Genomic DNA, 22488 nt, shown 5'->3' on the forward strand with positions numbered 1-22488 from the left:
TGAGGATTTAGTTTTCGTATTTCTTCTTCCCCATTTACCATCCTGCCAATAAAGTTATTGCACAATTTGGGGTAGAATTAATATTTAATGTTTACATTATTATTATTATATAAATTACTGCTTAATGTTGATCACCTTCTCCTTTCTCATAGACCTTTTTGTTTTTCTTGGAGTTAATAATTGCCTTCTCTTTTGTTTGTTTTCTTAATTTTCTATGTAGGTATTATTTCTTCTTCCCAAGTCTTCCAAAAAGATTATAAAAGCCCTCTCTGTACTATTTCCATGTGGCCAAACATGGCATTTGCTCTCAGTTTTGTTTTCCTGGATACTCCATTCTGGTAGCGGCTTGCTGCAGTGGGATTTGAATTTAGGTCTGCTGTATGGCCGTTGTCCTGGAGCTCACATTTGCTTCTTTTCTAATTGGAATCTCTCTTATGTCCTATGATTTCCCCTTCCTTCTTTCTTTCTTTTTTTCCTTTTTTCTTCCTTTCTTTCTTCTTTCTCTCTGTCCCCTTCCTTCCTCCCTTCTAGTTTTCATTTAAATTCCAGTTAGTTAACATACAGTGTAATATTAGTTTCAGGTGTAGAATTTAGTGATTCATCACTTACACACTCTCCTTTTTTAACTCTCCTGTTGTGCTGAAGTGTATCTTCCAGTACTTTCCTTAAAAAGAATGTTCTGGAATGTTCTTAAAATTTTTGGATGCTTGCGTGTCACAAAATATTTTTAGGGGACCTTTGTACTCTGTTGAGTGGGTGTAGTATTCTCAGATGAAAGTCATTATCCTTTCAAATTTGAAGGCATTACTTCAGTCTTCTAGTATCCAGTTTTGCTGTTTGGAAAGCCAATGCTATTTTGATTCCCATTCCTTATATATGAGCTCTTTAATTATCTAGAAAATTTTAGGTTGTTCCCTTCATCTGCAACTTTGGGTGGGTCTCTCTTCATTCAGTGTATTTGGAACTAGGTGTGTACTTCAATATTGGAGGCTTAAAACTTCAGTCTTGTGAAATTTTCCTGCTTATTTCTTCATTATTTTTCTCCCTTCTCCTTTACTTTCTAGAATTCCTTTTAGTCTTGGATCTATATGCTAAATAATCTCCTAATTTATTTTATTTTATTTTTTTTTTAAGATTTTATTTATTTATTTGACAGAGAGAAATCACAAGCAGATGGAGAGGCAGGCAGAGAGAGAGGAAGGCAGAGAGAGAGGAAGAGAAGCAGGCTCCCTGCTGAGCAGAGAGCCCGATGCGGGACTCGATCCCAGGCCCCTGAGATCATGACCTGAGCCGAAGGCATCAGCTTAACCCACTGAGCCACCCAGGCGCCCAATAATCTCCTAATTTAAAAATAATCATTCTCTTAGTTTTCAGCTCTGTCTCTTTGTTCTACTTCAGTTATTTCTTCAACTTAATTTTCTAGTACTTCTATTGAATATTTAATTTTAATTTTCACATATTTTTATTTCCCCTTTTATCTTGTTCTTTATTTCATTTTCATGGAATCTTGATTTTATTCTCTCTCAGGGTAATATAAACTTTTCTCTTCAGCACCCTGCATCGTTTCTGTATCTTCTGGTTCCATCTCCACCCCACCCTCAATCTCTCTTTCCTAATGGAGACTTTTCTTAAATGTCTTTGATCCTGGACTGTCAAAGACACTAAATAAACCTTTGGAAGCTTCGTGAGTTCCAGCTAAGGCTGCCATCTGTGGACTTCATTAGAGCACAAAGACATTTTTCCTTTGGAAACCCCTAAAGTTATTATTCAAACTTTTTCCAGAGAATGCAGCACCAGTATCTTGACTGAGGCAATGTCTATCTGTTGCTGTCATTTAGGGAATGGTGTGTACAGAGGGGCCTCAGGGAAGTATGTTCAGTTGATAGATTTTCCTTGAATGCTCATGGGTTCTTCCATACTCTGCTTTGTTTCTTTCTGGTCTGTCAGTGTCTTTGGAAAATCTCCCTTTTTCTTCTAGTGGCAGAGGGAACTCAGTTACTGAGTAGTGTCATGTGTGAATGTAAGGAGGGACCCGCGGACTTGATCTGAACTCTGTCTTTTGAGCCTTTCTTAACTTCACTTCTTGTGTGGTACACTGGGCTCTACAGGGCGAATGGGCTCCCTTTTGGCCCTCTTATTCTAAGACACATGGTTTGGGACTTCGGCTTGGTATATTCTCCATCTATTCTCCATCTTACAAAAATTCATTGAAATCCTTATCTCTGTTGTTACCAAGCCCATTTTCATTGTCCTTATGAGTTAGTAATTTCTTAAAGAAAATTTATTTCCCTTCATTTTAGCAAGATTTGGAGAGTTAGAAGACATACACACATAAGATTAATCTACTTTTTTTTTTTTAAAGGTTTTATTTATTTGTCAGAGAGAGAGAGAGCACACAAGCAGGGGCACAATGAACAAAGGGATAAGTAGGCTCCCTGCTGAGCAAGAAGAACATTGTGGGACTCAGTTCCAGGACCCTGAGATCATGACCTGAACCCAAAGGCAGACATTTAACTGACTGAGCCACCCATGAGTCCCAGTCAATCTACCTTTTAAACCCAAATAGGCAAGCCAGTTACATTATTAAGTCTATACATTAGAGGTAACAAAATATCCCACTTTCATTATACTCTCTATCTTTAAAAAAATAAGTATTTTTGCTTGTACTCAAATTGTGAAGGACTCCCAGAAAAAAAGTTACTTTGTTTACAAGGATAAATAAACTTTTATTTTATTTTTCTCTGTCCTGCCCCTCATCACCATTCTGCCCAGCCTTTTTATTGTTAATATTTATTAGACTTATACTTGAGTGTTACTAACTTAAAAATTATTTTCAGCTTTTAAAACTTTTTAGCATTAAATGAGGCAATATTTTTCTAGTTTCAAATAAAGAATTAGTGATATACCTCAGAACAGAATCTTACCTTAATCTAGTTTCTTTCCATTAAAACAGTTACATGGACAGGGTGTTGATGTGCTATTGTCCTTTTCAATGAGTATAAAATGATTTTATGATGAAAAAGATCATCCAAAGGGACTTAATATCACTTAAAGACTTAAAGATAGTTTAAATGTAATAGTGATGAAAATATTTTTCACTGTCTATCCCTATTGGTATAAATGTTGACTTTAGAGACTTTTATTTTTATGATGGGTGTGGTTAAATTAAAACCTAGCATTAATTTGAAACCAAATATGGAAGATGCCTGTATTTTGGGAGGTTGAAATAAAGCCATTCATAGAGCCTATAAAAAGAGGCTGGGGTGTGTATGAAATCATGTTACCACAAAGGGGCAGCCTTGTCATATTTTATTTTTCTCTTCTCTTGTGCTAGAAGGCTTATTTACTCCCAGGAAAGATACACAGAATTGACAAATGATGTTTAAGATCCATGAGACAAGATGTACTGAAAATGTAACCAGACAAAAAAGCTTTAGAAAAATCAAAATTTCCCTCTTCTTCTCTTTTCCTTAATGTAGATGAATTAGATGTTGTAAAATTGAGGTCGGTGTGCAATTATTTACAGTAAGCACACTAGCTGGGAATTTGCCTTCCTGAGGCAGCAGAGTAGAAAGTACTAACTTTATATTAAATACTAATATTTTGGTTTGTGTGGTTTTACAAATGGTGTTTAATTTTAATGTCTAAATATATTTCCATTTAAAAGACTGTATATTTTGGGCACCTGGGTGGCTCAGTGGGTTAAGCCGCTGCCTTCGGCTCAGGTCATGATCTCAGGGTCCTGGGATCGAGTCCCGCATCGGGCTCTCTGCTCAGCAGGGAGCCTGCTTCCCTCTCTCACTCTCTGCCTGCCTCTCTTCCTACTTGTGATCTCTCTCTGTCAAATAAATAAATAAAATCTTTAAAAAAAAAAAAAAAAAAAAAGACTGTATATTTTAATGACTTGTTCTATGAAACATGTCCAGGTCTTGCCTCTGCACTTATTTGCAACCTTGGATGCCACACAAGGGAACAGACCTGACTCAGTACCACACTAAGCAAAGTTTAGTCAAGGTCACTTCTAAGTGCTTCAGCAGGTCAAGTAAGACCTACACTGTACTATCCCATTATAGAATGGCTCTGAAGGAGGGGATCTGTTGGAAATGAACTTGCTCACAGACCCACCATTTCACATTTCTTGACCTTTTCAAATACCCACATTTTAATATAAGCCTCTCATGCTCTCATTTTCTCCCCTGATCCCAAATTTAAAAAAAAAGAAAAAGAAGAAGGAAAGGAAAAAAAGACAACATTTGCCCACCCTGGCTTAAAACAGCAAGGTTTCTATCTTAGCTCATACTCTGTATGCGATGTCAGTCACTAAGGGAGCTGTGCTCAGAGACCCAGGCTGCATGAAGCTCCTTTACACCTGCTTCAACATTGCGGAGGCAGGAAAGCAAAAGCATGGCACCATACCTCCACTCTTAAAACTTCTGCCCTGACTTCATGGGTCAAAGCAAGTCAAGTTTAAAAGGGTGAAGATGTGTTCCTCCTCCCCAGAGAATGTAGTCTATCACAACTTTCAGGTGCAGGGGAAAATGTGATTGACTCTCTGTGGGGCCTTCAGGTGAGGAGGTGAGCAGGAAAGAATTCCAGGCATGGGCTACAGCAATACAAAAGGTTAGAGAACCAAAGTGGTACAGTGTGCCTAGGCACTAGTGTGATGTTCAATGAGTCAAGACAATAGGGACTTTGGTGGGTGAGGAGCTTGGGCATTGATGTTTATTTAGTCAGAGATTTATCTTTAGAAGTTTCTAGATTGGAAATAATGTGATCAGATATGGGATATAATGACAGGGTAGGGTCACCATAGGGAAAGACTGGAGATGGATCCCCAGTTCAGGAGATGTATCAGTTAAGATCTGTTTGGATGCAAAAAGCCAGAATAACAATGACTTACACTGTAAGGATGTGTAATGATCTCATAACAAGGGGTCTGGAGGTGGGCAGTTCTAGTGCTGGTTTAACAATTCAAGGAGGTCAACCATGATCTAGGCATTTCTATCTTTCCCCCCATTATCCTCAGCAGATTGGCCAGAGCTCCAGGCATCATTACCAGATTCAGACAGGAAGTAGGATGGCAGCTAGGTTAAAAAAAAAAGCAAACAAAAACAATTCTGTTCTTCAAATGACTATTTCCTTTTATCATTAAAGAAAATCTTTCAGTCCCATTATATGTCTTACTTTTATTGGCCAAAGCCAAGTCACGTTACCACCCCCTGATATAAGGGAGACTGTCTAGTTAGCTTTCAGCCTCTATAGTTGGGGCTAAGAAAGGGATAAAGGGGTGGCTGATGGCTTTTTTTTTTTAAAGATTTTATTTATTTATTAGACAGAGACATAATGAGAGAGCGAACACAAGCAGCCAGAGGAAAAATTGAGCCCGATACAGGACTCGATCCCAGGACCCCGGAGACCATGACCAGAGCCAAAGGCAGATGCCTAACGACTGAGCCACCCAGGCACCCCTAATGGCTTTTTGAGAGCTAGTCCTCAGTATTTGCTGCCAAAGGCCCTTGCAGTTGTCCAGGGAAGATGTAATGTGGGCTTCACCTATGGCAGCAGCAGAAGAGGATATCGCAGAAGGATTAGATTTATCAATTATTTGAGACCCAGAATTTAAAAAATTTTGTGCTTAGTCAATGAGGTGTGAGAACAGTGAGAGAGAGTCTGAGTTTGTGAAGATTGTGACACCAGAGAATTGGGTGAGGGGATTTAAGGTTGTAAGGGTTTGGACATACTGCTTTAGAAATCTGATCATATCCTTTCCTGGTTAAAGTCCTTTAGGTAGCTCCCTATGACATTCTTTAGGGTGCCCAAACTCCTTTTTTCATGATCTCACCTTTGCTCTTTACTCTAGCCTCATGGGACAAATTGCTCCCTCCTGAACAGACGATGCTGTGGTCCTATACCTCTGTGACTTCCAACATCGCGTTCTCTCTCTCTGAAATGCCCTCTGCTACTCAGTTCAAATGCCATTCCTCCAGGTGGCATCTTTGATGGCCACATCTGACAGGTGCTATTTCTGGGCTCCTTAAGGATAGCAGGCTTGCCTTTCTCAGCACATAGGGCAATGATTTATTGCCATTCCCTCCTTGAGGTAAAGGAAACTGGTTTTCTTGACTTTTATTTCTCAGAAAGCACTTTATAATATTTGTTGACTACATGGATAGATGAATGAACTAAAACATACCCAGGTAGAAATATTTAGAAACCAGTTGCAAATGAAAAATGATGATTAGGGAAGATAGTTGGGTTTGAGATCTTGACCTTGACAGTTAAGATTTTGTGGGAAGAGTGTTTAATATAAGAGGAAATGAGGATTAAAGTGAAATCAGGTGCATAAATGGGGTAAGTTACAAGCAATTCCCATTGGCATCGCAGCAAATAATGTAACCCAAAGTATGAAAGAATTTACTCTATTGAGGGCCAACAAAGTTTGAGAAATCAAATTAGATCTCACTTGTATTGCTAAAGTCTTGGCATTTTAATTGTTTTCTAGAGGATTACCAATGACATGGTTAGTGTCATTCGTTGGTTCAGCCGTGGTTGAGAAATCTATGTCAATACAGGAAAAACGAATTAGTGTTACACTTCTGATAGGGAAGTCAAAGTCCTTCTATGCATATTATCTCATACCCCTCCAAAATCTCCTGACTAACTAGGCACATAATGAGTCTGTAGCTTTTATAGGTCTCTTGATCTTTCTTTGAACATGTTGTGTGGTTTATTTCTCATAAACCAGATATAGTATCTTTTTGAGTCTAAGCCAATGCAGAGCTTTGAGTGTTCTTAAAAGACTACAGACTATTGAATCACTCATGTTGCATACCGTCGTGTAACATCTGTGTAGTAAGGGTAGCCACACTATTTCTAGGATTTATCTCAGTCAACAAATTACCTTCATGTCACTAGGAAAGCAAGAATATTTTCTCTCAAGCCCACCGGTTTCCTTATATTGCTATTAGGTCATGTGAAATAGGGAAATAGTCAAATCTAATTTCTAAAAAATTTTCTAAAATTCTCACAATGCCAGTGGGTCATTCTGCAGTTCTGAGATTTGAATAGCAGTTGGCTTCCAGGAAAAGATGAGAATGGTAGTCCCAAGAAAGTCCAAGCAGGACATCCTGAAAGTGATGATCTTGACCAGATGATAGTTATGCTCTCCTGGTGGGATGGACTCACCTTAATTGACTGCATAAGTGAATAAGGGGGCTTGGATGTCTACCATCTTAGGAAAAAAATGGGACTAAAATCTTTCCAGTGCTGGGTTTATATGGCCTATAAAAGCACCAAAGGACCAGGATAATACAATTTGTTTTAGTGTGTGTTTTCATATGGACATATTGGGTTATGATTTAGTTCTCTAAGGAATTTTTTTTTTTTTTAAGATTCTATTTATTTATTTGTCAGGCAGAGATCACAAGTAGGCAGAGAGGCAGGCAGAGAGAGAGGGGGAAGCAGGCTCCCTTGCGGAGCAGAGAGTCCGATGTAGGGCTCGATCCCAGGACCCGAGACCACGACCCGGGCCGAAGGCAGAGGCTTAATCCACTGAGCCACCCAGGCGCCCCAGTTCTCTAAGGAATTTTTAATGTAAAGGGTAGAATCTGATGAGTTCTGGACATGTTATTTTCATTTTGTGAGTTTTCCCAAAGTGTGTTCTTTGAAACAGCATGGTGAGTGGGTGGGAATGCCTATTTTTACACAGACTAATTCAACAGTGCATGTTACTACACATCTGATCAGTCTGCCCAGCCTTTCAAGTGTACTGAAGCCATTGGAGCCTTTTAAACTCTATAATCAGGCCATAAACAGTGTGAGTGTGTGTGTGTGTGTGTGAGAGAGAGAGAGAGAGAGAGAGAGAATGAGAGAGAGCAAGAGCCTGACTTACTGTTTTTTATAAGAATCTGACTCTTAGTACTCCTATTTAATATTAGAACCATGTGTTTAAAAGTTCCATTCATTATTCCAAGTCATAGTAACCAGAATAAAGCCCACATTGAAAGTGATTTTAGAAGAGCCCATATTTAGTAAGGGCACTGGTTTCCCCTGAGAATCTAGTCTACTGGTAGATGTCCTAGAGTGAAATGATGTTTGTGTATCAAAGATATGGAGTTACCTAGAATTCAGAAAGTACTTTTATATCAGGAGTTGAATTTTTCATCCTACAACTCTTTTTGATAATAATTCCGTCAAAAGAAATCAATCAAATAATGATGCTGTTGAGAAGAGGAAATACTTTACTCTCTCTCATCCAGGGAAAGTCCTGCACTGGGAAAGGAAGCTTTGGAAGGGTGGGTGGCACAGTGGAAGAAGAGCTCACATTAGGAATTTGAGTGGCTTTTGGAGGAGGAAGCACTGAAGAGGCAGGGGTTTGTTGAGCATCCTTCCAAGAACTCCTTATTTCCCCACAGAGCCCTGCCTGGAGAGGATATTACTGATGATCTTGTCACTGTGGAAGTTGGAAGTTGGCCTTCATTTACTGAGGCAGAAGGAAAGAGCTGAGAGGTAGAGAGATGGGAGAGGTTACAAGATGGATATCTTTCTGAATTAGGCATCAAGTAGATGCCTCGTCATTGCCTGGCACTGTAGAGATTTCAACTGATCTTTTCCTGGAATCTTCACAGTCACTCATGGTTTTTATTTTACTCAGAAAAGACATTTTTATCATGGTGAAAATTTTAGCTATGCTTTGAAGGAAAGGAGGAACCACCCATAGCTACATCTCTTAAGCATTTACTATGGGATGAAAAGTTCTATGTTCACTACCTCGTCCAATATCTCAGGCACATTCCCATTCTCACAGATCATGAAAAGAGTTAGAGTGGTTAGAAAACTCGCTTAAATCACCCAGCTAATAGGTTGACAGGACCAGGGATGAACTACATCTGGCTCTAGTGTTCATCTCTTCATCAACTCTCTTTATTGTATTCCCCCAGAAAGATCAATTCAGGTAATGAAGAAGACATCCTTGTGGGCATGGGGACCTCATAATCAATAACTGTGTTGAATGAATTGGGGGAATCCAATAGTTTTGTTGAGGTGGACGTTTTAAGTTGGGCAGTATTGACAGGTATCTTTCATCTGAACATGGCCTGCAGGTTCTTGCATCATCTGGCCATGCCCCTCATTGTCTACCTTCCCAACCAACCTGGCCTTTTTTTCAGTTCTTCAACTGACCATGCTCCCTTGATCACAGGACTTTCCCTCTGTTCCTTAATGGATCATGTTTTCTTGATCATAGGACTTTTGCACATGCAGGTTCCTCTGCTGGATATCTCTTTTCCACTTCTTCTTCTTACTTGGTTAACTCTTGTCCTCTGTTATGTATTTCCTCAATCACCATTTTGTCACAGATTTTCTTGATCTGCTGTATTTTCTGTGTTACTTTCTCATAGAATTATAGATCTACCTGATTTTTAGTGATCTTACCACATTTATAAATTTATATATGTAATACTTTGTTTAATGTGTATCTCTACCATTGGTCTCTATGGGCTATGTCAATATGGATAGCTTCTGATCTGGTTATGGGAGAAATGGATGAATCAGTGAGTAAAGGGACAGTATTGAAGGCCTAGGGCAGCTGGAAACTTTATAAACCATAGCAGTCAGGAGACATTCTGGCACCTATATGGGGGCTTGCTGTAATGAAGACAGGGGTTGTTAGGTAATTCTGTTGTTAAATACCCTGTGGAATGAATTAGAAAGAAAAGTTTTCTAATGAGATGCACCTAGGTTCTTGCAGGAAAAGGGAGAGCCTGAGCTCCTGGTATATTTAAACTATGGTCACAGAATAAAAAGAAAGAGTCAGATACAAGAGGTGAGGAGTTAATGAACATGGGAGCAACAGGGAAGAGGCAGAGATTTCAAGCCCAGAAAATGGGGAAGATGAGATCCCATCTGCTGCTTGGGGTATCCTGGGTGACTGTAAATGATGAGCTCAGTCTGGGGTGTGAAGGACCAGGTGCTGCCTATAGCTGGGAATGAAATGGCATGGCTTTGAATTTGGGAGCTACTGACACAGGTGGTGGGTGAAAGTGCCCTAGGGAGAGGGATGGAAATAACCTTATGACTCCTTGCAAAAGATAAGTTTCATAGGCTCTTTTTGAGAAAACAAGAGTAGTTGAGTTATGGATCCAATGTCACATAGATAGTAAATGACAGAGCAAGAATCTAGGCACTCAACCAGAGGCCATACACATTTTCCATCTGAAGGTTGACAGCTATAGGCTGTAGCACAAACAGGCTACAGTTTTAGCATTTCCTATATCATTCATTCTGTCCAAGGAGAGATTTTTTTTACTGATTTTTTTTTTTAGGCATAATGTGCTATATGTAAAATGTCATCTGTTGTCATTTTGAATTTCTATAATAACACATGAATGCTTTTATGACCACAGTTTCTGAAATAAATCCTTTTCCTCTGCTCCAAATATGATCATGAATGTAGAAAGAGTAATAGAAACATTACCACTACTACCAAAATCTTCCAAATGGCCAAACAATATTAGCTTTTTATGAAAACTTGCCAACTACCTGTGTTTTTGTAGACATCCATCTGAGTTTCTGCCATTATCTACATTATGTAGAGTGAGTAGAACGCTTGTAAGTACCACTGCTTAGTTTTTGCCTTTCAAAATCAACGGTATTTTTATAAAAACAAGATAATTTCTATGTAGCACTAAGACTAAAAGGTAAAGGATTATTTTAGATCGTAAGTACATGAAGTCTGTGTGTGCAAAAGTTATAGTGAGCTCCCCAAAATACTGATATGCTATACTATTTCTACTAATTTTCTCCAATACACACAAGGAGGAATGGGAAGATTAAAGCATACCGTCTAATTCATGAATAGTCCTTTTTTAAATATTTCTTTACTTATTTGAGAGAGAGAGGCTGAGCAGAGGAGAATGGGTAAAGGCAAAGGGAGAGAGAGAATCTCAAGCAGACTTCTTGCTGTTTGTGGCGCCCAATATGGGGCACGGTCCCAGGACTTTGAGATCATGAACTGAGCTAAAATCAAGAGTTGAATGCTTAACCAACTGAGCCACCCAGGTGCCCTTAACTTGTGAATAGTCTTAAAAAATACTTTGTAAAACTTAGCCTTCTACTATTCCTCATTACTGCTGCTAAACTGAAAGGGCAGAGAGAAATCTAATTAGATAATTAGATATTTAGGTAGATAGATAGATAGATGATAGATAGATAGATATACATTTATATTTGACCCTTGAACAACATGGGTTTGAATTGCACGGGTCCATTTATACATGGATTTTTTTTTTTTCCAGTAAATACAGTTCAGGGTTGTAAGTGTATCTTTTCTTCCTTATGATTTTCTTAATATCATTTTTATCTACTTTATTGTAAGAATACAATACATAATACTCATAATGTACAAAGTATGTTTGTTGGCTGTTTATGTTACAAGGCTTCCTGTCCACGGGTGATTGTTAGTAGTTAAGTTTTGGGAGAATCCAAGTTATATACAGATTTTTGACTGTGCTGGCCATTAGCACCCTTAACCCTCATATTGTTCAAGCGTCAGCTATGTATCCATATATTTATCAAAAGATATAGCTCTGTCAATATACAGTGATAACACAAAGTATGGATCTTGCATACTAGTTAAGAATGATAAACACTAAATACATAAATGAATATTAAACAAAAACACCCTCATGGTCCCATTTTTGCTCCAGCAAGATCAAAGAAACTATCATAAATCAGGAGAAACTAACCACACTGCAAGCACAAGTACGCATTGGTGGGAAAGGAACTGCTCCCCAAAAGATGGTTCATAGAACGCTAGAGCAGATGATAAAAAGCTCAAGTTCTCCTTAAAGAAGTTAGGGGCAAACAGTATCTCTGTTATTGAAGAAGTGAATGTGTTCACAAACCAAGGAACATAAATCCATTTTCACAACCTGAAAGTTCGGGAAGCCCTGGTGGTGAACACTGTCTCCATTACAGACCATACTGAGACAGATCAGCTAACAGAAATGCTACCCAGTATCTTCAACCAACTTGGTGCAGACAGTCTGACTAGTTCACAAAGATTGGCTGAAGCTCTGTCCACACAGTGTGTGGATGGAAAACCATCCCTTGTTCCCAGAGAGAAGGAGGATGATGAAGTTCCAGATCTTGTGGAGAATTTTGATAAACCTTCTAAGAATGAAGCAGACCAATGAACTGAGCCATTTTCTTGAAGAAGATAAAACTTGAGGAAGTTACTGGGAGCTGCTATTTTATATTATGACTTCTTTTCAACATTTTGTTCATGGATAAAATCTAGATCTCTAATATTTTTAAGGCCAAGTCCCTTGGACACTGCAGCTCTTCTCAGTGTTTGCTTAAACACAATTCATTCTTTGCCGCTAATTAAGCTGACAAGGTCTGGGAATAAAGTTGGAAACAAGGTTAATAAAGTTCTTTTCCTCATAGATGGTTTTATTTTTTATTTCATTGACATTGATTTGTATACAGAAAGCAAAGTTGTTTATAGAAAGCTAATCATGGCATGTAACATGTCTGGTAATCTTTGATGAAATTTGATTAAAGATTTTAAATGATTTTAAATGGCAGTATAATGTAAAAAAAAATTAGATAATGAAAAATATGGACCAAATGTAAAAGAAGAGTATTAAAGAAAGGGACAAATATTTATGATAGTATGGTCAAGAAAGACTTCTCTGAAAACCCAGAAATATATGATCTTCTATACCTGGTAGGAGTTTGGGTTTTATTCTTAGTATTTATAAGTCTTTGTTGAACTTTAACTGTGAGTGGTAGTCTCTGCTTTAGGTTTTCCCAAGATCATTTTGGCTCTGGTATAGAGAATTATGTTTTGGAGGAAGTGATAGCAGCACAAGTCCTGCTGAGGAGGTCTTGTTCGGTAGTCTACGTGAACATGCATGGCGGTTTGGACTAAGGTGTTAACAGTTGTATTAGTTATTACTATGTAATAAGTTGCTGCAAAATTTGGCAGCTGAAGACACTATTTCTGAGGGCCAGGAATCCAGGAGCAGCTTAGCTGAGTGGTTCTGGCTTAGCATGTCTTAAGAGAATTCAGTGAAGCTGTCAGCTGGGGCTGCATCTGAAGCCTTGACTCCAGGTGAAGTGTGGACACTCACATGGCTGGCAGGGAGGCTCTGGAGTTTGGCTGCAGCTGGGCCTCTCATCCTCCAGGCTGCTCTACTCTGGCCTTTCAGCAGAATAGCCTGAACTATTTTACATGACTTAGGCAAGGATTTCTGAGCTATAAAATCAAAACTTCAATATATAAAAGAAAAAAAAATTAATTGAAATTCGCCAAAGCTTAAAGCGTCTGTTCTATGGAAGACATTAAGAGAATGAAAAGACAAGCTTCAGACTGGAAGAAAATATTTACAAACAATATACCTAATAAAGAATTTGTACCCAACACTCAATCCATAAGAAAACAACTCAGTCAAATAATGGGCCATGTTTTAAATAGGTATGTCACTAAAGAAGATGCACAGATGACAAATAAGTACATGAAAAATGTTCAAAACTATTAGTCATTAGGGAAGTGCAAATTAAAGCTATATTGAGCTTTCACTACATACTTACTAGAATGGTTAATTAAAAAAAAAAGCAACAAAAACTGACAACAGGGACACCTGGCTGGCTCAGTTGGTAGACCATGTGACTCTTGCTCTCATGGTTATGAGTTCAAGCCCTATATTGAGCCTAGAGCTTACTTGAGGGGAAAAAAAAATCCAAAATAAATAAATAAATATGTACATAGGTAAGTAATTAAATAAATAAATCTGACAATACCATAAGCTGGTAGGCATTAGAAGCAACTAGTACTCACACATTTCTGGTGAGAAAGGACTGGAAAATATATTGGTTTGACAGTTTTTAAAAAACTTAATCATATACTTAATGTATTATCCAGTAATCTCACTGCAACAAATTTGTTAAAAAAGAAATTAAAAATTATGTTTGCAAAGATTTGTATGCAAGTATCATACTAACTAGCTTTATTTACTTCAACTTGGACCACTAGTGCAATCTTGAATAAGAATGGTGAGAGGGAACATTTTTGCCTTGTTTGTTTGTTTTTTTCTTTTCTTTATGTATCCTTCAGTTAATACTGCCTTGTAATAATTTTTAATATCTTATAGGAAATCTTGTCTTTTTATAAAAATCCATGGCTCCTTTTGCTTCTATTCCTATTAAGTATGTTAATTTTATACTTAGTTTGTGAAATTCTACCCAAAATATTTGAAGGCATTTGATTGGAATTACATAAGTTAATTTAGAAAGAATGGCATCTATGTAATATTGAGAATTCTAATCCATGAACTTGGAGTTTCTCTCCATTAATTATAGTCTTTAATGACTGTAACAAAATTGTATAATTTTCCCTGCATTGATCTTTCATGTCTTTTATCATATTATTCCTGCTTATTTGTTTCTCTGCCATTGTAGTAGTGTGTTCCCTTCTCCTCCTCCTTTTTTTTTTTTTTTTAATTTATTTGACAGACAGAGATCACAAGCAGGCAGAGAGGCAGGCAGAGAGAGAGAGAGGAGGAAGCAGGCTCCCTGCTGAGCAGAGAGCCCGATGCGGGACTCGATCCCAGGACCATAGCCTGGGATCATGACCTGAGCCGAAAACAGAGGCTTTAACCCACTGAGCCACCCAGGCGCCCCTTTCCTCCTCCTTTTTTGTCTCCATCTTCTTCTTTATCTTCAGAAGGAAAAACATTGTTTTTGCTTTATTTTAAGAATTCAGAATTAAGAATTTTATGAAAGGCTCATTAAACAATTTGTTTATATAGCAATCTCATCGAAGTGTATAGCAATATATTAACAAGCTTGCCATGTCTTTTATTTGTTTTCTTTTTTTAATAGATATAATTTACACACACCATGTTATTACTTTCAGGTGTAAAACATAATAATTTGATGTTTGTATATATAGTAAAATGATCACTACAACAAATCTAGTTGACATCCAGCTTTGTTTTGTTTTTAAATATTTTTATTTACTTATTTGAGGGAGAGAGACAGAGATAGCGACAGAAATAGAACAGGAGCAGGGTGGAGACAGAGAAGCAAGGAAGCCGCTACGTGGTTCTGAGCAGGGAGCCCTGATGTAGGACTTGATCCCAGGACCCTGAGATCATGACCTGAGCCGAAGGCAGAGGCCTGATGACTGAGCCACCAAGGCACCCCATATTTTTGAACTTGAAAGAAAAATATTCACATTAAGTAGAGAATTAGTTCTAGCTTTTTATAGATGCCTTTTATCAGGTTAAGGAAGTACATACCTATTTATACTTTAATGGAAAGAACAGATGTTGAATTTTGTCAAATTCTTTTCATACATACGATCATATGATTTTCCTTCTTTAATGTGCTGATTTGGTGAACTCTACTGATTGACTTTTAAATGTTGAATTAGCCTTGCATTTGTGGCATAATGGCCCTTATGTATTATCATTTTTATCTATGTCTAGATTTTACTTGCTTATATATTTTTTTGATTCTGTGTGTGTGTGTGTGTGTGTATTTTCATGGGGGATTTTGTTCTGTATTTTCTTTGGCTTTGGTCGCAGAGTAATCTTGGCTTTGTTCAATGAGTTTGGAAGTGTTCTCTTCTATTTTCTGGTAGAGTTTGTGCAAAATTGATATTTATTCCTTAAATGTTTGGTAGAATTTGTTATTGAAATGATCTGGGCCTGTTTTTTCTTTGTTGGTAATACTGTGTCTTGATAAGGATTTGGGGCTTTAGAATTAAGTAACCCCAGATTCACATCTTACTGTTCATTTCTCCTTGTAAGACCTTGGGGCAAGTTACTCAATCTCCAAGTAACCTGAGCCTCAGTTTTCTCATTTATAAAATGGGTGGCTGCGAAGACTGAATAATAAGCATCAGTTGTTCAATCTGTATTACCCTGGGTTTATATATGTTAAGTTATTCAGATTTTGTTATTATGTCATACTATTTACTACTATTTATGCTGTTATAATCTTTATTTTAGAGGTCAGAAAACTGCTGCAAAGGGAGATTAAATAATTTACTCAGAGTTACTCTGGTAGCACATGATGGGGACAAGATTTGAACTGAGGCTGGTTCCTAAGTTCTTGCTTTAAGCGCTAAACTGCACTAACCATAATGACACCTGTCTTTCAGGAATGCTAGCAGTATTCAATTAGGCAATTCATGCAAGCAGCTCAATTTGTGTTATTTCAAAGTTGTTTAATAAATGGGTATTGTCACTAATAATGTGAATTACTGTTGGTTTGAAGTCTAACTACTATGGAATATTTTCAACCTGAAAGACATATTAGTATAGACACATTATTAAATACCTTTTTTAAAGTTCACTGCAGGGGAACCTGGGTGGCTAAGCTGGTTAAGTATCTGCCTTCAGCTCACGTCATGATCCCAGGGTCCTGGGATAGAGAGCCCCCATGTCAGGCTCCCTGTTCAGCGGGGAGCCTGCTTCTCTCTCTCTCTGCATCTCCCTCTGCTTTGCTCTCTCTCTCTTTTCTGACAAATAAATAAACAAAATCTTTTTTTAAAAAGGACACTACAGTGAAATATTATAAACATTTGGTGCCCTGTACAAAGTAATATTGTGATCACCAAATTTTATTCGGCATAAATAAATTCTTGCGCTGGTTCAGCACTTTTTGTGTAGTCCTGGTAATTAAATCTCTCAAAGTGTTAGAGGCTATGAAGAATATCTGTTTCCGGGGCACCTGGGTGGCTCAGTGGTTAAGCCTCTGCCTTCGGCTCAGGTCATGATCCCGGGGTCCTGGGATCGAGTCCCGCATTGGGCTCTCTGCTCAGCAGGGAAGCCTGCTCCCCCCTCTCTCTCTGCCTGCCTCTCTGCCTACTTGTGATCTCTGTCTGTCAAACAAATAAATAAATAAAATCTTTAAAAAAAAAATCTGTTTCCGTCACTTTGACCTAAGTTGTCGAGTGGTTTAAAAAAGAGAAGTATGTAAAGGTGCTTTGAAAAGTATAGCTAGTGCTTGGGCGCCCGGGTGGCTCAGTGTAAGCCTCTCCCTTTGGCTCAGCTCAGGTCATGGTCTCAGGGTCTTGGGATCGAGCCCTGCATTGAGCTCTTGGCTCAGCAGAGATCCTGCTTTGCCTCCCCACACGCCCCCCACCGCCTGCCTGCCTCTCTGCCTACCTGTGATCTCTCTCTTCTCTGTCAAATAAATAAAATAAAATCTTAAAGAAAAGTACAGCTAGTGCTCATATTAAATATAAATATTTGGTGTTCTAAGTTGAAAATCAAAATTATTTGTTGATATATATTTTGAGATGATTCTCAATATCATTATTTACTGTGATAGTACAGTTAGATGGCATTTAATATCAGATTTTCAGGTCTCTATGGTGGTTATTCAGGCTTACCTTATTTTAGCTTTTTTTTTTTTCTCTGTCCAAATGAGGTGATGCCTGGCATATGCCCAAATATCAGATTCATTTTATTTATTTGAAACTTATAAAGGTAACCTAAAAAGTGGAATCACAAGTTTGATAAGTACTTTGCCCTACTTTTCAGTCAGCAAAACTTATTTTAGCTTTTTAGTGATAAATCTCATTATTTCAAAATATCTAACACACTGGCCTATTGTATGCTTGTGATTAATTAAGACTGTGAGTGGTGTGGAAGATTGGCACATGGCACGTTTTGACAGAAGGTTAAAGCTTTCTGTTGTGAACTTTAATAGTTATTGTGCAGAATGTCAAAAGCTAAGGAACCATGATAATAATAACATTGCGTTTTTTTGTGAATTATAGCTGACTTTGGGCTGGCAAAGCAAAAACAAGAAAACAGTAAACTCACGTCTGTTGTTGGAACAATCCTGTATTCCTGGTAAGGACAATTATTTTATGGTTCTCAAACAGCACACCTAACTGTTTGGGGCTTTAGTTTCATGTCTTGGCTTGCAAAGGAAAGACGATTTTAGGAAAAGGAGCTTATTTAATGTTTTCCTCAATTAGCCAGATAATACACATGTCCACAAGTATACATCATTATGTGTGTTTGAAATAACAAGAAATTCTCTTTAGGGTAACTCTGCCCCTCGTGGAGACTACTTTTATTACTTATAAATTGAAACGTTCCTTGGCACATAGTAGGTGTGCAATTGTTGTTGAAGCATCTGTGAAGGAACTAACAGACTCGCTACTCACCATGACACTTGGAGTATTTTATTGTACCTGCTCAAAAAAGGACTGTTTTACTCTCTCTTCCTGTAAACATTCAAGGGCAGGAGAAAGGCTTTTTGTGTACTAATACGTATCCTGGCACCCAGGAGATAATAGGTGCTGAATACATTTTATTGAGTGAATGAATAAATGGTGACAATATACTTAGACCTATGTTTATAAAGTTGGTCGCTTCTTGGGTAAATGGGTGTTTATATTTTGATGAATTGAAACACTTGTAACTTATTTAGCATGCTTTGAGGGTTCCTTTACAATCCATTAATTATCAGGCAGTGAGAATCTTCTTTTGCTGATCACGTATCATTTGTCTGAATCTTTTCAAATTAGCAAGCAGATAGAGTCATCAGTAGACATAACACATTCAGGGAAATATTCTCAAATCTTATTCAGCAGTTCAAGCCATCTAGACACTTCCATCTTCTTTTTTAATCTACTCTGTTGTTGTGCAGTTGATTCCCAGGGATAGGATTCTGAATAAATCTTCTCAAGGGAGGGTGGAAATTCTCCCTAAGTAACAGTCTCATTTTAAAAATGCCTTTCCTATAAGAATATTCAGAATAGAAAAAAAAAAAAAAAAGAATATTCAGAATAGTGTCAGGGGGTTCCTACCACGATTCTGACCCTGTTGGCTAGTTATTCTCTCAAGTAATGACTGCAAATTTAGGACGTTCCCTAATAAACTGAGTGACATGTCCAGTTCCTTTTGAATTTTCTGTATCTTCATTTTCCGAGTTTGTGAATTGGACAAAAATAAAGCAGATATATTTCATGGTCCCACCCTGCTCTGAGTCTCATACCTCCTGCCTTTTTCTTTTTTCTTTCTTTTTTTTTTTTTTTTAAAGATTTTATTTATTTATTTGACAGACAGAGATCACAAGTAGGCAGAGAGGCAGACGGAGAGAGAGGAGAAAGGAGGAAGCAGGCTCCTCACTGAGCAGAGAGCCCGATGCGGGGCCCCATCCCAGCACCCTGGGACCATGACCTGAGCCGAAGGCAGAGGCCCCAATCCACTGAGCCACCCAGGCGCCCCATGCCTTTTTCTTTAATTGTCTTTTTAGCCATCCCCAAACTGTTTCCCACCAAATTCTATAATCTTTGTATAATCCTGAAATTCTCTTGAGACTATTGATGTAGTCATAGGATGCCTGTTCCTGCCTTCTGGAGGCCCAAGCATTTGATGAGTCTGATGTTCCCCTGTCCTTTGCTCTTTCTTTTGCCTTTGCTTCCTCAAATATTACCTTATTTAATGGAAAAAAGTTCTCTTTATCTACTTTTGTAGGAAGTGCCTCAGAGCATTCTTTATTCTATAGCTCAGCTGCTAGATAAATGGTTTGTGGACCCTGGACTGATTGTGCTAGAACAGAAGGTCAATAAAAGCTCCTTTTCTTCCTCTGATTTGATTCATTATGAAGCAGGTCATTGTTATCCTTCTCATGGAAAATAGTCTCCAAATATGGTCCTTGGTTCTGGTTTTTATCTGTATGTCTTACTTCACTTCCAGAGTCCAAGACTGCACACTATCTTCAATGGCATTTTCAGAGCAAATTTTAGAGTTTGAAGTTCTGAGAAACTTTTTAGGCATGTTCTTCAAGGAACACTCATTTGGGATTTCTGGATAATAAGCAAGTATGAGCTAAAATGAATGGAAAACTTTGACTAATCCTGGAATGGGAATTCTTTGAGACTTTATTGCTTAGTGTAATCCTATTCACATTATGACATTAGATAATTTAAATGAAAGGTGGGGAAGTTTCCATTGGATGGATGATAATAAACCTGTAGTGAAACTTGGACAAGCAGAGACAAAGTGAAGCACACCCAACAATTGACTGTACCTCTTGCATTCTTAAAAATGCGGTAATAAACTCAGAACTCTTAAATGGCATAGATCAGTTCAGTAACTTCCAGTTACTGATTATTTAAAGACCAAGTCTTCAGTGTGGCTACAGGCCCACAGCCCTGCATGTTCTAGCCCCTGCCAAGTCATCATCTTTACTTTAGCCCTGCCTTCACTCTATTGATTTCTAGCTGCTGCACCTGTGTTCCCACTGACCACAGGGCCTTGGCACATACTACTCCCGCTGCTTGGAATACTCCCCACTGGCCATCTGGTTAAATCTTTTTCATCCTCCATCTCTCTGCTGGAGTGTTGTCTTCTCTGGAGAAACCTCCTAGCCAACACGTATTTTCCCTGGTCTACATACTCCATGCACTCTTCTTTCATATGGTTGAACTTTTCACTTATTTTGTGATATGCCTGGATGATTTTGTTTACCACTATCCCCACCCCAGAGTCTGGTATTTTATAGGCTCACAAGAAGTATTTATAATATGAATGATCTAATACTTGCATGGTTATGAATAGTACTTGAAGAAAATTGCTTCTTTCTTTCTTTTTTTTTTTTTTAAGATTTTATTTATTTATTTGACAGAGATCACAAGTAGGCAGAGAGGCAGGCAGGCAGAGAGAGAGGAGGAAGCAGGCTCCCTGCAGAGCAGAGAGCCCGACGTGGGGCTCAATCCCAGGACCCTGGGATCATGACCTGAGCCGAAGGCAGAGGCTTTAACCCACTGAGCCACCCAGGCACCCGAAAATTGCTTCTTTCAACTGTAACAAAAGTTTAATCTCCTCTCTCTCTCCCTGTGTGCTGTTCCTTCAGATCTTCAAAATGTTCCTACATGGTTTCTTTTTCTCCGGCTAGCCAGAGTTTATGTCCTTACTTCCTTCTGGTATCTGCTTTAATGTCACTTCTGTAGGGAGGTTTTCCTGATCACCTACCCAACACAGCAGCCTCCTTCTGACTGTCTCTTACTCTTGCTTTATATTTTCATAGCATCTGCCTCTATCTGACATTATGTCATATTTTAATTGATCTATCCTATGTTTCTCCCACTAAAACACAAACTCCATGATGGTGGGGGTATTGTTGACTTTGTTCACTGCTGTTTCCCTGGGGCTTGAAGAACAGACTTACAGAATCTTAATAAATATTTTGAATTATTAAAATGAAAAAAAGTTTTAAGTGAAAATGAGTCATTCTGGTTTTTATGTTTGTCTGAAATGCCTTTTTTTAAACTTTATTAAGTAATTGGGAAAATGGACACATATAATTGTATATATTTAAAATATACAACACAATGATTTGATTGACATATACATCACAGGATGACTATTAAGATCAGGATAATTAACACATCCATCCACATAGTTAACTTTCTTCTGTTGTGTTCTTGCAACAGTGCTCAAGCTCTACTCTCAGCAACTTTTTAGCAAACAATACCATATTATTAATCACAGACACATACTGTACCTTAACTCCTTGGAACTCTTTCTTCTTATAACTGAAAATTTGTATCCTTTGATCTACATCTCCCCATTTCTCCCTTCCTGCAGCCCTGAACAGCCATCACTCTACGTTTTTATGAAATCACCTTTTTTTTTTTTTTTTTTTTTTGTCTTTGTCTGGCTTTTTTCCACTTAGCATATTATCCCATAGGTTCATGTTGTTGCAAATGGCAGGATTTCCTTCCTTTTAATGGGTAAATAATATTGCATTGTATAAATACTCTATATTCTATATTTTAATATGATGAAAAATCCATGTGTATTTTTATCAGGGTCTAAAGCACTAATATATTTTTGAATTTTTCTGACTTTTGCCTTCATGAAGCTTAAAGGGAACATTTTTAGTTTGAAACAGTAAGTACTTTGATGCTAGGGTCTGCTGTATTTTTTCTATTTATTTACTTTTTATCTTTCATAGTTACCAGAACAGTGACTAATGGGATCATGCAGGATATTATCATTTTAAAAAAATGTGGAATGATTAGAAGTTATTGAGACAAGTGTTCTTCTATAACTGATAAATTGGTCCTGAGGGAAATTGCTAAAGAAGAATTTTAAAGAATGAGAGCATAATTGGAAAAGGGATGTGAAATTGGCAGGCACACTGGTAGGGTCATTATTGAGAGCATAGGCTCTGGAATCAGACTGCTTGGGTTTAAGTCCTGGGTCTACTGTTGAGAGTTATAAATGATTGAATTTCCCTATGCCTCAGTTTCCCCATCTATAATCTGAGATTATTAATAGTGCTTACCTTCTAGGACTGTTGTCAGATTAAGTGAGGTAGTACAGGTTGTGTGCTTGGAACAATGCCGGATTGGCATATAGTAAGCACTCATTAGATCACAGTGACTGGTATCTGCTAACTGGAGTCTAAAATTTGAAAGGATGGCACTCATTTGACTATATAGATTGT

General features: G+C 37.9%; 1 protein-coding gene across 10 annotated transcripts in view; it reads left to right on the forward strand.

Annotated features, from left to right (window-relative positions):
- Positions 1–22488, forward strand: part of NEK10 (NIMA related kinase 10) — a 245500-nt gene that overhangs the window by 77463 nt on the left and 145549 nt on the right. For 9 of the 10 annotated variants that reach the window (XR_009350870.1, XR_009350869.1, XM_059162436.1 and 6 more), the window contains one exon: positions 17798–17873. The exons of the other annotated variant lie outside the window; for it this stretch is intronic. Coding sequence is in view for 7 of the 9 variants with exons in the window: in XM_059162436.1 (XP_059018419.1) it covers positions 17798–17873 (76 nt within the window). In the remaining 2 variants the exon portion in view is untranslated. The remainder of the gene's footprint in view (positions 1–17797; positions 17874–22488) is intronic. 10 annotated transcript variants of the gene reach the window in all.

The sequence above is a fragment of the Mustela lutreola genome, chromosome 2, assembly GCF_030435805.1.
Source record: "Mustela lutreola isolate mMusLut2 chromosome 2, mMusLut2.pri, whole genome shotgun sequence".
In the NCBI taxonomy this organism is placed as follows: domain Eukaryota; kingdom Metazoa; phylum Chordata; class Mammalia; order Carnivora; family Mustelidae; genus Mustela; species Mustela lutreola.